Raw genomic sequence first — 14,828 nt, forward strand, 5'->3', positions numbered from 1 at the left:
ATGGAAAGCTTTGGATCAAAACTGGTACTAACGATTCGAGAAAATTTAGTTTGTCGATGTTGAAAGTGTTTTGATGAAAATAATTTTGAATGCCAATCGGTCGGTGGATACTAATCAAGTTTCTATTGATTGGAATATTGAGTATAAATTTTAAAAACTTCTTTCCCATGTGCTCATTACCAACAACAATTTCGAAAAATAGAAGGTTTTACAAATCCTAATGGAGTGTTTTTTAATGGATTTAGACGTGTGGCTTCACCAATGATGTCAAAATTCTACAAAAACCACAACTTAAACTAGTCTCAAAATCAGGTTTTTAGTCATTTATTTGTAATTCATGAACAAATGTGAACAAACCATGATTCACTGTATACTCTAAAAGCTATTTTCATGTATGATTCTTTAGTCTACATATAATTCTTATAAATCTTTATTTCTAGTACATCTATGACTTCAGGAATGTTTAAAAACTGTTTTAAACATGATGAATAATTATTTGTACACAATTTTCGAAACCTTATTCAACCTGTCACTGTCAATTTGGTATGGAAATACGACTCAGTTAACGACGTTTTTCACTGGCTTAGGCTTTATACTATTAATTGCAAACTTAATTCTAAAAACCCTAAATAATAATTGTTATTCAAAACTATTTTATACTTAAGAAGCTCTCTTAGTAATGTTGCTATCAAAATAATCATGAACTACTCCAGCTCTATGTTCAAAACTTGAAGAAAAGCATGGTATTTCGTATTGTAGAAAGAAAAACACTTTGAAGAGACCATTCTGGAAAAGCATACTATTCTTTAATAAGTACAAAATAAGACACACTTAAACAGAATGTTTAAAATGAGCAAAATGTACTAAACCCTTAAAAACTACTTACATACTAACTCAAAATGCTTTTATTTAAATCAAACTCTCTAGGGCAAAGCAAATCGCCGTAACATTCACCTACTTCTAGCACTGAACGTAGACAAACAGACGTTATTTTTGTTTCAAAATTGTCTCCCCTCGCTGCCCATCAGACCACTCAAACCAGTATCGCTCCATTTCGAACTCGAAAAAAATAAATCGCATAACGGCTAACACAAAAATACAACAAATCGGCCGCCAGGCACCAGGCACAACAGCATGAGCTGTCCATGAGCGGGTGTCGAGCACAAACCACACACACCCTTACCCGGCGTATCGTGCCGGCGCCGCTTTCCAACAAGATCATCCGGCCACTCACGCCGCGCACAAAGTACAGCATTTCTGCAGTCGTTCAGTCGGCAAACGCATCACCGTAACGAACGTAACAGCGAGAAAGAAAGAGATAGAAGGCATGTAGACGATCGTATGAAAAAATATAGATCACTCACACACTGTGCTGGCCGGCCAGGGGACAGCTAATCTGCTACCGGAGCACAGAATTCATGCAACCTGTTGCTGTGGTGCCGGTGGTGCGGGACGCCTGCCCAGGGGTTGGCGGCATTAGTTGACTTAAAGCGATGGGGCACACTCACACACGACTGCTGCCACTATCTGCTGCGCCTATCGGTCGGCCGGCCTATCGTGCCGTCTCACTTGTTCCCACTCGGTCGTGGTGTGCAGTTTTCGCGCACCACTACTACTAAGGCAGTGCGTATGTGTGTTTGCGGTTTTTTTTTTTTTGTTGCTGCTGTGTTAACACTGCTCTCTTCTATCCCAAGCACAACACCGTGAGCGCACCCAGTGTGTTTTAGTCCTTAGCAAACGGTCGGGTAGTGCAGTTGCGTTGTGGTGTCCGTTGCGCACACCGTGATTTTTTGTACGGTAACCGATCGCCGTTCAGTGGGATAGGGGCGAAGTAACGCTCGCGTAACGCTTCTCGTTTTCGAACATCAGCGAGACCGCCTACTAAGATTTTTCGAAACTTTCGCACTTCGAGTGGAAAAACGGTGTTACTTTTCGCGCTGCTGATAAGGATCATCATTGTGCGCAAAAAGAGGGAAAACCCACGTGGAAGTTGAGTTTGTGTGTGTGTGTATGTGTGCGTGGAAAATCGAAGCTTGCGCAGACGCACTCCACCACCCTGTACAGTGGGTACACACACACAGATACACAGCAAGAAGAATAAGAGTGGTTTTCGATGTGAATGAAACGTGTGTGTGTGTGTCCCCGTGTGTTTATATTTTCCGTTTGTGCCCGTTGTCCTTCAATGCGTTTGGTGTGAAGCGCCGTGTGAAAAATAATACCTCCATTGAAGTGAAGTGAATGTGTCGCAACAAAAAAATAGAATCGGTTTCAGGTTTTGCAAAATATTTTGCGCTGACCGACATGCCAAACAAAGTGTTTTATTATTATTTTGATATAAGTACAGGGGAACAGTCAAACCGGCAAACAGTCCACAGCCCAGGCAAACTGAACCTCCGCTCAAGCTCAGCAGAAGAACAAAAAAACGTGTAAAAAGACAGTAAATTCGCTAAATGAAAATTGTTCCACTACGTGATGAACAATTGTTAATGTGATTTAAATCGAGCACATCATCACCTTTTGCTTTGCTTTTTTTTACCAACACACACACGTCAAATGAGCTAAAAACTTGTGATTATTTGTGACAGATTTTAGTAGTTACTCTTTGTGAGCTGATGCCCAAGCGGGGATTTGGCTCTTGGCCCTCTTGGCAAAACTGAAACAAAATTGGCACCTGTCATCGATTGCAGCAGGAAAAGGGTCGATGGGGAAAGGGTGGCCTAAATTATTGTGCGGCAAAATGCTAGGCAAAGGCAAAATATTAAATAATTTGACTCGCGACTTGTGATGGATCCTACGGCGGGGACACACAGCGGGAGGAGTAAATTTTCCGTGCAACCTGTGACCACGTTGTGATATTTTAGGGTTTTGTTTTTATTTTTATTTTGTTTAACCTCTTCGTTCGCTCGCTCTTTGCTCGATCATGCGAACGATCATGAGGTGAATGATTTCGCCGTCCCCCACTCAACAATGATTTTTCCTTGACCGTGGCGTTGGTGTGCGTTGCGTTTCGAAGGTGAAGGAAAAGCTCAAAGACACGTTATCTGAACGTCTGCTCTTTGCTCTCTAAAACCAATTCATTCTGTGCGCGATGGATGAGTTTCTGGGGTTGTAATCCCACTTTATGTTGCTTGCCTTACTCCCACAGACACATAGACACACGTTCTCTGGTTGTATTTTTGTTCCCAAAAATAAAGACATCGACAACATTGGACCTGTCTTTCAAGTCGGAACCGAACTGTTTGAGCGAACAGTTATCACAAGGGCGCCACTTTTCCTGACTTCTTGTTTATTTTAAAGCGAACAGAAGAATAAGCTGCTCTCTGGGTGAAATACTTTTTGTGTGAGAAAACTCTCTGTAAGGTCGATTGTTATTTTTTCATGCTTTCCTATCTGTGTGTCGCCAATCCGTCAAGAGGCCACCAAGATTCGACCGGATCGACCGTTTTGCTATTGGTGACGAGATTCTACGTCCACTGCCCCTCCTGCTTCCTCTTGCGCGCATATTAACACCTCGTGTGAATAATTTTTGGGAACAAACGACCCGCAGATAATTGGACCACGGCTGAGGTCTAGTGGATTCGCTTCCCGTGTCGGCACTGATTAAGATTATCTATCGGGTTTCGTGTGTGTGTGTGTGTGTGAACGTGGTGCAATTGGCACTGTTATCGCTCATCCGCAAAAAAAAACCCCAACAAACGCGCGCTATTAATCAATCACGCTTGTTAGAATGATGCCCTTTTTGGAGTGCGCGTTCATTCATACTCGAGCTGATGGATTTATCTTTCCTCTTTTTTGCTCCTGTGGGCAGGATTGTAGAGGATTTTATTTTGTTTTTCTGGTGTTGTTGTGTGTGCTGATTCTCTGCGGATTCTTTTGAGTTGCGACCGTAAATCATTCCATAAATATTTACTGCAGTGATTAGCGGCTCATAAAACCAGAGGGCAGAGATTCTACCTGCCGCATGGGCTATATCTGTTGCTACCTTAGTATGATAAAGCTTTTTTTGTGCCATATTCGCTATCGCCCATCTGTGCGTTGCGATAACGTTGTTTCGATGGAATGGTTGATAAGTCATCGATGTTGGAATTATGAATGGAACTAATTGGAAACCAGCGATATGATATTATTCATTTTGTTTTATCAAATTCTTATTAAAATACAAGACAATTAAACAAATAGCTGTCGCTGTCCCTATAAAGCCATTCACGACTTCAAGTAGTGCAGCATTGAATGGCATGGTCACACGTGTCTTCGAGTAGTTCCCCCTCGGGGGCATCTCCATTGACGCAACACTGTTCTGTTCCATTCACTTACCGCACTATCAATTTTGGCCTCAACAAGTGTGTGACACAGAAGAGCACTAACCGGTACATTCTAGTGCTGTAAAAGCTACAACAACCCGTTGTTTACCGACCCACACGCCGTCTTATCGCACTTTCGCTGGAAAAGATGCGCGCGCTTTTGCACTCCTCCCATTGTGTCCCACTTGAACCGGATGATTCTTTTCTATTTCTTGCCGCTCTGAATCATCCCGCTCGTCTGGTCAGTGCCGTAAGTGCTCTTGAGGTAGGGGGCCACGCGTAACCTTTAAGGGGTAATCCTAACTCGGACTCGGGCCTCAAAAAAAAGGACAACTGTTACCGTCCGTCCCAAATTAACCGGGTAAAGGGCCAAAGCAACGAAAGGTGAAATAAAAATCCCAGTCGTGGAATCCTTTCTCTCTTGTTGCTACAGTGTGTGAATCTCACAATACCCCACGGGTGATTTGAGAAGGGTAAAGGATACCAATTGGGGCATCCTCGTTGCTGGAAGAATGATACGATGATGAGGGATTTTTTTTCTTGTGGGAAAGGATTCCACAGGGGAAAAACTCAAAACGGATGTTTATTAGCTAAATCGGTTTATGTGAGCCCTTTTTTGGAAGGTAAAATCATGGGAAGTAAGAGCTCAACATGGTTTTGTCGTTACAGTATTCATGGGAGATATTATTATAATTTTAATAATAGAAGTAACAGTAATGAAGACCTAAGAAATAGGGAATAATGATTGCTCTTCTCAAAATTGAAAGATGAAAGCTATCAACAGTTAAAAATTAATGCTATCAATACTTCAAAAACAACCGTCAAAATCTGGTTCAATGCTACCTCATAGCCAGATTCCTATCCTGACGTACGAAACACGTCTATTTGCGGTGAAAATTATGCTTCGCAAACATATACTGCTCAAATATTTGTTCCTACGTGACTCCGCACAGCGACAGCTCACAGTTCCAATTGCTTCGTAACGACAAGCCTGGGCTTTAACTTGTGAAACATCCAAAGCTCTCCTGTGTATGATGAAGATGTGTCACCGACAGCAGACTGAAACTGTATGATCAAAAGCACACGTGTGCTTTGATGCGCGCCAGCTTTGATGTACGAATTTGCAAGGGACAGTGAACAGGGGAAACAAATTTAGGAGGAAAAAATAAATAGATCATAGGGCTGTGTGAGGGAGTATGAGAAGCATGCAAGCGAAAAGGGCTGGGAAATTGAAACGTTCTATTTTGTGCTTCAACAAATCAGGAACTTCCAAATCTCAATAAATACCTTAATTTTTTTGCAAATGATAAAGCCCCACTGCCAGTATCACGCCTTCACCAAATAAAAACTGTTGCACTTTTCTCAAGGACCGATCGATCGTTCCAAAATGCTGCAAGGTTTTGCGGAAAACTTATCAACCGCGATACGTCCGCATTCCTCAGACGCGCATCGTTTTCCGAGCGATCTTTAGACCGGTGCGGTCATTGGACCTCTGTTTGAACGACTTTTCGCATCAGCGACGCTCCGATGTCGGTCACTTGGTCGTGCGCTGTAGTGAGCGACAAACGTCCATTAAACGGTAACCGAAGAAGGAGAAAGAAGGCTGACGAGGTTGTCTAGGCGAAACGCGTAAACGTATTGGTTGAACAGTTGGAATGTTTTCGCAGCGAAAAAAGGGAATCAACAATTTTAATTAAAATTAGTAAATCATAAAATCACGTGCTATAAATGATTTTTTTTATTTAATCAACCACAACAGAGCCGCGATTGATTGAACCACCACCACGCGTGTGACTCATTAATTGTACATTCATCTCACAGGGCTGCTTCTCCACACAACCCTTTTTTTGTTATTCATACCACACACGCGACAACACACTCCCACTACGCCCTCCGGTACACACACACGGTCAAAGAATGACCATCCAGCTCGATGAAGGGCGCGAAAAAAAAATGTCAAGGCCACCCGATGATGGTGCCAGTTGACTGTTGATCGTACAATCAGACTATTTGACTGCAGTTAGTATTACTTTTTGCTTCTTTTTTCGCTTGCGGATACGCGAATTCAATAAAAAGTGGTCAATAAAGCAGTCGATCGGTCGATCGACCACCCAACAAAGACAGTGGCGCTTGACGTTTGCCCGTGTGCCGCTGTTCAACTTTGGTGGGTGAAAAGCGCCACTACAATTTTTCGGTGGAGATTGAGAGCAATTGAGTAGCGCACGAGTGAAAGAGAAACGATTCGAACTCAGACATTGAAGAGAGAATGGGAAAACGAGGGGCTTTTGACAATGAAAAAACGGACCAATTTAACGGAAAACATCTTTTTTTTGCGGACGTGTGTGGTTTTCGTCGGTGTGGCTAAGCGTTGCACACAGCAACAGTGTGGTGAATTGTGTCGTTGCTAGAGCAAAGAGAGACAGGGTCAGCTATGTTTGTGTGCAGGGGAGAGAGAGAGTAAGGACATAAATTAGTGGACAAATATCTCACTCAGCGGCACCGGTTTGACAGTACCGACAGTCATTCGAGTTGTGAATTTGTAAAAATTTTAAAAGAGAGAGAAAAAAAAACACCTTATCGAATGTTCTACATTGCGGCTAGGTTCTGTTTGCTGTCCCTTGGCCGTGTTCGGTTTGCCTGAACAAAAAAAAAAACCCTCCCCCTATACATAAAGTGCCGCCCAAATGTACCGCTCTTAAGTTACGCCGCATTCTACCGTATTCTCTCGCAGCTCCAAACCGAGTAACGTTCAAGGTCAATTTTCCACTCGGCGGGACCCCCGTGCAGGCCAGGGCAGTACATCATTTTCCCATTAGCGATTGACGCACGCCATCCAGCGCGATGGACCCGCAGAGGTGAAGAGAGTGAATCAATCAGCCCCGGAGAGGCATTTGGGCAGCTTACGATAAACCCGATGGAAGGCGTTGATCAACGACGCGAACGATCGCGTTCACCTTCCAGTTGCTACTAACCCGCACGATCGATTCGCCTCATTTGAACGGGTTGGAGTGGGTTTTCCATCCACGTTATCTGCTTTAAAGATGAATTAAGTGCACGGCTACTAACACCGCAAGATGCCTGAGGGTGTGTGGATGGGTTGATTTTAACATCTTTTTCCCCATTTCCCTTCTAACAGTGATGATTAGTGAAGACCAAGAAGTGATCCTAACAAGTTGCATGCTTTAGTGAAACATTATGGACAGATTTTACACCACTCTCTAACTGCATGATACACTAATCGATAGAAAGACGTTCTCTTAACATTTGTACCCACAAGAAAAACACGCTTCCTTCCTGCACAAACCCGGCACTATAATCCAACGCACCGCTAACAACAACACTACTACCAGTACACTACTCTACACCGAAACACTCCCACCAACCGAACAGTTGTGGGCATGTCCAAACCGAGGGGCAAAAATGTCGTGTTCAAGATACTTAAGCTCAACGAGGAGGAGGCGGCGGATGAGCTGGACCGGCTGAATCAGCCCCCCCGCCCGTCCGTAACGGTGCAAACGATCCGGCCTAACTATTCTATCATTTCTCTCAGCCAGGTGACGGAGGCATCGCTGGAGATATGGCGCACGCTTCCGGCCGCCATCCGGCAGGATCCGAGCTTGGCCTCCTTCCGGCAGGAGCACGAACGATTACACGGTGAGTAATGTACAGTTTGTGGATTTTATTACCCATGTATTAAAGGCATAAAAGTTCTTTCCAACAATAAGCGCGTCCACTATGTTCTCCCTTAGTCATATGCTAGTCCGTGACAGTGACCCGAGAGCAGTGGCGCGTGTTATTGTTTTTTCTTTCATTTTTTTCTCTTTTGAGTTGAAATAAAATTTAAAAATATTCCACTCACCGATTGGTGGAATTTCTTACCAAAGAGCATTCTTGCTTTGCTATTGTGACCACCACTGCTACCGTGGGGCGGTGGGTTTTGTGCTCGTTTCTCGGTATGTCTCTCTGTTTCTAAAGGCTAAAATTAACACATTGAATCGCATCGAATGCATTAGCAGCTAGACTGGGAGGAAAACTCTATTAAATTCAATTTAGAGGGAACGAAACTGTATCAATGTTGAACTTTAAGTCTAGTCAAATGGATACATGATCCACTAGAATTTGCAGTGACGCGTTTGAAACGGTCCAAAGACATCTACGTATAATAATTTTGATGAGTAAATCAGGTATTGAGTATTGAATAATATTTTCGTAAAAATACTGATAAAATAGCTGTAAATTAACAAGCAAAATTGGGGACTTCAGCTGTTGTTATTTTGCGCAGAATTTGAGCTGAATGTAAGCTTATTTTTCTTTTCCCAAGTCTTTAACATTTTACGAAAAAGGCAACTTGTGTTACATTTTATGTTACATATGTCAAATCAATACATCCTGCTTTCAAGATAATTAAAATTATGAAAATATCTTGTCTTCAAATTGATTTAGTTTAGTTATATTTATTAACTGACTAGAATTTTGTTTGTTCAGAAGACTACACGATAAGCAATAGCTTTCGTAATTAGATAAATATCATTTTAAGCCTAATTAAACTGATCCTTCATTTATTCATTTCTAACTAACCGTGAAAATATCAAGGAATGACTAAAAACAATGAATTTTACAAAAAAAATGGTGTTGATTGATTGGGATTTTCAATTGACTATCGTTTATTGCATAAAACATATGGTTTTAGTAAACAAATACAGTCAAAAATGCTTCAAAATTTGTTACGGAGTAGTACGTCAGCCAAGTATCTTCAATAGTATACTTTAAGGGGCAAGACAGCGCCCTCTGGCAGAATTAAAGATACTGTTCAAAGAGCTGGAAACAATCCTAAAATTTTTAAAAACCATCCGCAAACTTCAAGGTGCACTTTGATTATTTTGATCTAGTCATTATCGACTCCCATTGAGTTGTCTACCTTATGTACAAATTCAATGAAAAAAGAATTGTTCTGTGCATAAAATGCGTGATATTAATATTAAAAACGGGGACAAAAATATGCTAGTGTGTTAAATCGATGACGAGATTATGATTATTATGCACAAAAACATCGCCATCTCCATTTGTCATCATTTCACCCTGTCCGCTTTAGACCGTGCATGCAGATTACGCCTGTCCCGCGACATCTGCTTGCAAGAACCCAATACACGAACCGGCCCGAGGCTCGGATATCTCGATAGTTCGGTCACGTTTTTCGCTGATTAGTGTCAATGCTAACCCGGTCGTTATGCATACTAAAACACACATTGTAGCATGACGGTGGCAATTGATAAAACACACAAGCGGCACATCCCTCGCAGCCCTTGGAATTGGAAATTGGGTGCGCATTGAAGCCGCTGCTGTAAGTCCTTACGATGCTCATCCATCGTACCCATACGACCCGTAAGACGGAAAGGAGCAGTACGGCAAGAAACATCGTGTCATACTTAAATTGAGTGTCGCCATAAATCAACAGCAAAAGGTGATGCTCCGTCCCGTCCCGTTTGCCAGGATGGGTACTGGGATGTACCCATTTGTTTTACGGTTCTTTTTGTGGTGCTTTGCACAGTGATTTGGGTTGGACGGAAATTAATTAGCATAAAAAAATCATGACCACGAGCTGTTTTTGATTTGCAAAGCAATGCTGGACAATTGTGTGCTGGTATCATAAATCAAAGCGCTTATTTGTACAGCAACGGAAGCTCTTTCATCGGTGACACTTCTTGACGTACCGCGACAATGTTCTACCGTCGCTGTCCCTGTTTGTGTTGAACCGTTTCGTACAATTGCAACGCGTTCCATGCTCCAGAAAGATCTCTTATCAATCCTGTGGATGCAATTTTTCCACCATAAACACTCCCGATGTTGGCTCGAGTTCCGTCAGCTGTTTGACGTCCCACCGAATTGTGCAATCTTTCCTCCCCCCGGGGGGGGGGGGGGGTTCACGCAGCACGTTCGTGCTGAAATGCCTCCGTCCCTGGTACTCTATTACACCGGGCCTGCAGCACCGGGCATGGCCAACGTGTGACAGTGACCCGCATGCAGTCAAAGCGACGGTCCATCCCTTCCCCCGCTTCACCTACCCCCCACCGAATCGATCCACCGCCAAGCATCACCGATGGAGCCGATTGTTTTCAATTATTCTATGTAAATTTTCAAGCATGAAACATTTCCGCTCATTATCGCATTTACTGCGCTGGCGTTTCAGAGAGAAAGAGCGAGAGAGCGAGTGCTGGAAGCGGCATGCTTCTGCTGCCACTTCCTCCCATTTCGTAACATCCCTTTTCGGTGCTTCGCACTATCCTCTGTCCCCCTCACTATTCGTGTGTTGCGGGATGCTGTTGATTGGTCGAACGACGAACACATGCGTACGGTGGACGGCTGTTGGACGATTCGTTGTCGGTTTTGGGGCGCACGTGAATACATATGGTTGTTGGTGTGTTTGATGTTGAATGAGGATGCAGCGGAGGTGCAAACAACAACGCATGATTTCTGCATTTGACTGTTAATGTGATGAATTGTGTAATAAATAAAAAGGAAAAAGGCCAGCGTGTATCTAGCTTACACTGTTCGATTACAAAACAATAATGATGCAAATAATATTTTGTAGTAGCAACAGCATTTGATGGGACTTCAAATAGTGTTTTAATTTGGTTTTAAAATTATACAAAACATTGGTTCAAAATAAATGTTTCATATTGTTTAATATTTAATTTATCAATTTTAAAAAAAGAACTTTTTTCTTAAAATTAATTATAAGGGCTTTACTTTAAACTAAAAGGTTTTCATGGCCAAATTTTCCTACAATTTGAATAATCTAAAAAATATAATTTTGATTCCTTAGAGTTAGTTTAGAGCATGAAAAGCTAGCTTTCACTGATTTTTTCCTTCATTCCTTGTCAATGGAGACGCATGATCATTCTTTACGTAAAAATTGGATATCCAAATTTAACCACTCCTTTTGGCTCTACAAAATTCTCAATCATAAAGGGCCAACTGTGGCGTACGTCACAGCAAACGAGAAAGCCTAATAATGCGTTATTCTTAGCACGCCCCGCTCTAAACTTCGACCCTTGATCAATTAACGCAAACCGTATCGAGCCGTTCGACGTATTTGGCCGACAGCTATTGAATCAACCTATCGATATCGAATCAATGCGCTAAACGAATCCAATTAAAAATCCATATCTCGTTTGCCTTTTCAACGATTTTATGATACAAAAACATACCCTTTCCCAGACAGAAAAGGGTTATTTTATCTAATCGATCGGCAAAACAGGCGTCAACCGCTTGCCATATCCATTTGCTTCTGACCACGGTCATTGTCAATAATCAGTGGGCCAACAAAAAAAAACGCCGGTCCGAAGGAAGGTCGGCTCTCGGGTTTATTTTTGTACATTCTCACTCCCCCCTCCCTCGTACCTTGTACGTCCGACCGTGTGTAATGATAAACCGCGTTTGTCTGAAGCATATTTTTAGCTTGTAGATCGGTTGTTAAAAATTGTTCCATCCAATGAAATGTGTCTAACGGTTGCAGCAAAGAAGAAATACTCGACTTGTACAAGATAAATGTCTCGCTTTTATGAAGTCATCACCCCATCGCCCGCTGTTACATAGTTTGATAACCACGGTGGCCGGCGGCTGATCGTGGTTGTTTGTTTTTACTTAGTATATGCAATCATGATTCATGAGGGTTGCCTCCATCTGAATAAAGACATCATCAAGCCAAGGAACCGAACATTGGCTCGTGTTGGAGAACAGTATTTACACTGTTTATTTAAAGCACACATAATATTAAGATAAATTTCTTACCCCATTCTCCAGGTCCCGACGAGGATCCGCTCCCGAACGAGGACGTCTCCGCGGACGATGGCGACGATAGCCACAGCAAGGAGTTCATCACAATCAAGGTCACCAACCCGGACAGCTCGGTCGAGGATGGCAAAACGACGACGGTGGTGGCGGAGCAGAGCGAGAAGAATGGCCAGAACATGACGACCGACGGCGAGGGTGACGATGGTCACGAGACGACGATGGGCGGTCACCACGAGCACGGGAAGCTGTTCGGGTACATTAAGATCGGCACCCTGCTCGTCGTGTGGCTGATCTTTACCGGCTTTCTCATGTCGAAGCACGAGAAGGAACTTACGCCGCGGCAGCTATCCGTACCGGAAGGAGCTTACAGGAGTAAGTGGGATGGTGGTGCTTTCTCGGGGAATGTAAGACATCTAACGGCCTCTTTATTCTTATCTCACACCTTAGCGTACATATTGCCGGAACCATCCCTAGGTCCGCGAATCGGGATCAATCTTAAAGGTGCCTTTCTAAGCGATCAGCATCACAACAACACGAGCACGTACTTGTCAGTGATCCTGCAGCTGCTGTACCTACCTAGCAATAACTCCAACACGAGCTTCTTGTCCGAGTATGATGCCAAGTACACGGAGGTAAGTCAGCTCGCGTGCAAAACCCTTTATCTTCAATTCATGAGACCTAACTCATCGGTATCTATCAACCCCGCAGAACATAACGAACGTCTGGCTGGTTCCGATACCGAGCTCGCTCGACGCAATCGACCAGATGGACGAGATGACCCGCAAGCACGTGTTCGACATTGGTCCGATCAACCACCAGAAGGTGACGAGCGGAAAGGCCGTCGTACGGATGCGCCTAACCACCAACCTGGAGGCAGACTTCCCGACCAAGTTCACGTACGACCCAACGCCGATGGACACAGAAACGGGCGTGATCTATGCCGCGATCGTACTGCTCGGCCTGTACGTGCTGATCATCTGGGAGATAGTGCACCGCACGTTTGCGGCCATCATCGCGTCAACGCTGGCAATCGGTGTGCTCGCGGCGATGAACGAACGGCCCAGCATGCCGAAGCTGATCTCGTGGATCGACGTCGAGACGCTGCTGCTCCTGTTCGGCATGATGATCCTCGTTGCAATCCTGTCCGAGACCGGTATCTTCGACTATCTGGCGGTGTACGCGTACCAGGTGACGAACGGCAAGGTGTGGCCACTGATTAACTGTCTTTGCGTCTTTACCGCCGTCATGTCTTCGTTCCTGGATAACGTGACGACCGTGCTGTTGATGACACCGGTCACGATACGATTGTGCGAGGTGATGGAGCTGAACCCGGTGCCGGTGTTGATGTCGATGGTGATCTACTCGAACGTGGGCGGTACACTAACTCCCGTCGGTGATCCGCCGAATGTGATCATCGCCTCGAACAGTCACATTGCGAAAAATGTAAGCAGCTTGAAGATTGTTTTACTTCTGGTGCAGCTCCTTCTAACCGCTCGTCGTATTGTAGGGTGTCAACTTTGCTACCTTCACACTGCACATGGCCATACCGATCTTCTTCGTCATGATCACGACCTACTTCCAGCTGCGCATGAAGTTTAAGAACATCAACGATCTGCGCTTCAGCGAACCGCAGGACGTGCAGGAGATCCGGCACGAGATTGCCGTCTGGCAGCGGGCGGCCGCTTCACTGTCGTCCTACTCGAAGGACGAGGATCTGGTGCGCGAAACGCTGCTGAAGAAGGTGAACCGGCTGTCGCGCTCGCTCAAGAAGAAGCTCGTCACCGGTTCGGTACCGGCCGAGAGCTACAAGGCAACGCTGGAAGAGATGAAGCGAAAGGTACGTCGTTGGGATTTGGAATTTATTGGCATATAGGCTAACGAAGTCTTTCCTTCCAGTACCCCATCCGAAGCAAGACATTGTTGGTTAAGTCTGCCATTACGCTTGCGTTTGTCATCACCTTCTTCTTCCTCCACTCGGCACCGGACATTCAAAAGCTGTCCCTGGGCTGGACTGCTCTGCTCGGTGCACTTTTGCTGCTCATTCTGGCAGATCGGTAAGTTTTCTTGGGGTCGCAATCTAACTAGAACAACACTTACACTTCAAGATCTTTTTGCAACTCTTTACAAACAGGGAAGACATTGAGTCGGTAATTTCGCGCGTGGAGTGGTCCACGCTGCTCTTCTTTGCCGCCCTGTTTATCCTGATGGAAGCACTTTCCGAGCTGGGGCTGATCGATTGGATCGGCAAGCAGACGGAAAATGTGATCCTCTCCGTGTCGGAAGAATCTCGGCTTGCTGTGGCCATTCTCATCATCCTATGGGTATGTTACTTTGATCTTTAGGATCTTTAGGATCTTCTTTTACTAATGCGATCATTTTGCTTCTTGTTTTAGGTATCTGCATTCGCATCCGCATTTGTTGACAATATTCCGCTCACCACGATGATGGTGAAGATTGCCATCGGTCTTGCCGAGAACGAGGCGCTAGACCTGCCACTGCAGCCACTGGTATGGGCGCTGGCGTTAGGAGCATGCTTAGGAGGTTTGTTGTGACATGGGAGAATAAGTCAAAGATCTTGGAGCTAATTGTTTTTCTTATCTTTCAGGTAACGGCACCCTGATTGGAGCCTCCGCCAACGTCGTTTGTGCTGGTGTTGCTGAGCAGCACGGCTATAGGTTTACCTTTATAGAATATTTCAAGTAAGTTCAGGTACACCTTCAACTCCAATCAAGT

The 14,828-nt window shown here is 44.3% G+C and overlaps 1 protein-coding gene across 8 annotated transcripts in view; it reads left to right on the forward strand.

Annotated features, from left to right (window-relative positions):
- LOC120958625 (P protein-like) overlaps window positions 1–14,828 on the forward strand; it is a 60,994-nt gene that overhangs the window by 43,352 nt on the left and 2,814 nt on the right. For 4 of the 8 annotated variants that reach the window (XM_040381557.2, XM_040381558.2, XM_049608716.1 and 1 more), the window contains 9 exons: window positions 7,852–7,955; window positions 12,105–12,467; window positions 12,543–12,727; window positions 12,804–13,538; window positions 13,603–13,932; window positions 13,992–14,149; window positions 14,227–14,416; window positions 14,489–14,636; window positions 14,701–14,794. In XM_040381557.2, the coding sequence (XP_040237491.1) occupies window positions 7,852–7,955; window positions 12,105–12,467; window positions 12,543–12,727; window positions 12,804–13,538; window positions 13,603–13,932; window positions 13,992–14,149; window positions 14,227–14,416; window positions 14,489–14,636; window positions 14,701–14,794 (2,307 nt within the window). Of the gene's footprint in view, window positions 1–1,696; window positions 1,798–7,032; window positions 7,157–7,437; window positions 7,956–12,104; window positions 12,468–12,542; window positions 12,728–12,803; window positions 13,539–13,602; window positions 13,933–13,991; window positions 14,150–14,226; window positions 14,417–14,488; window positions 14,637–14,700; window positions 14,795–14,828 lie in introns of those variants that run through there. The other 4 variants (XM_040381562.2, XM_040381560.2, XM_040381556.2 and 1 more) reach the window with 4 other exon arrangements.

Source organism: Anopheles coluzzii, chromosome 3 (assembly GCF_943734685.1).
Source record: "Anopheles coluzzii chromosome 3, AcolN3, whole genome shotgun sequence".
Classification (NCBI taxonomy): domain Eukaryota; kingdom Metazoa; phylum Arthropoda; class Insecta; order Diptera; family Culicidae; genus Anopheles; species Anopheles coluzzii.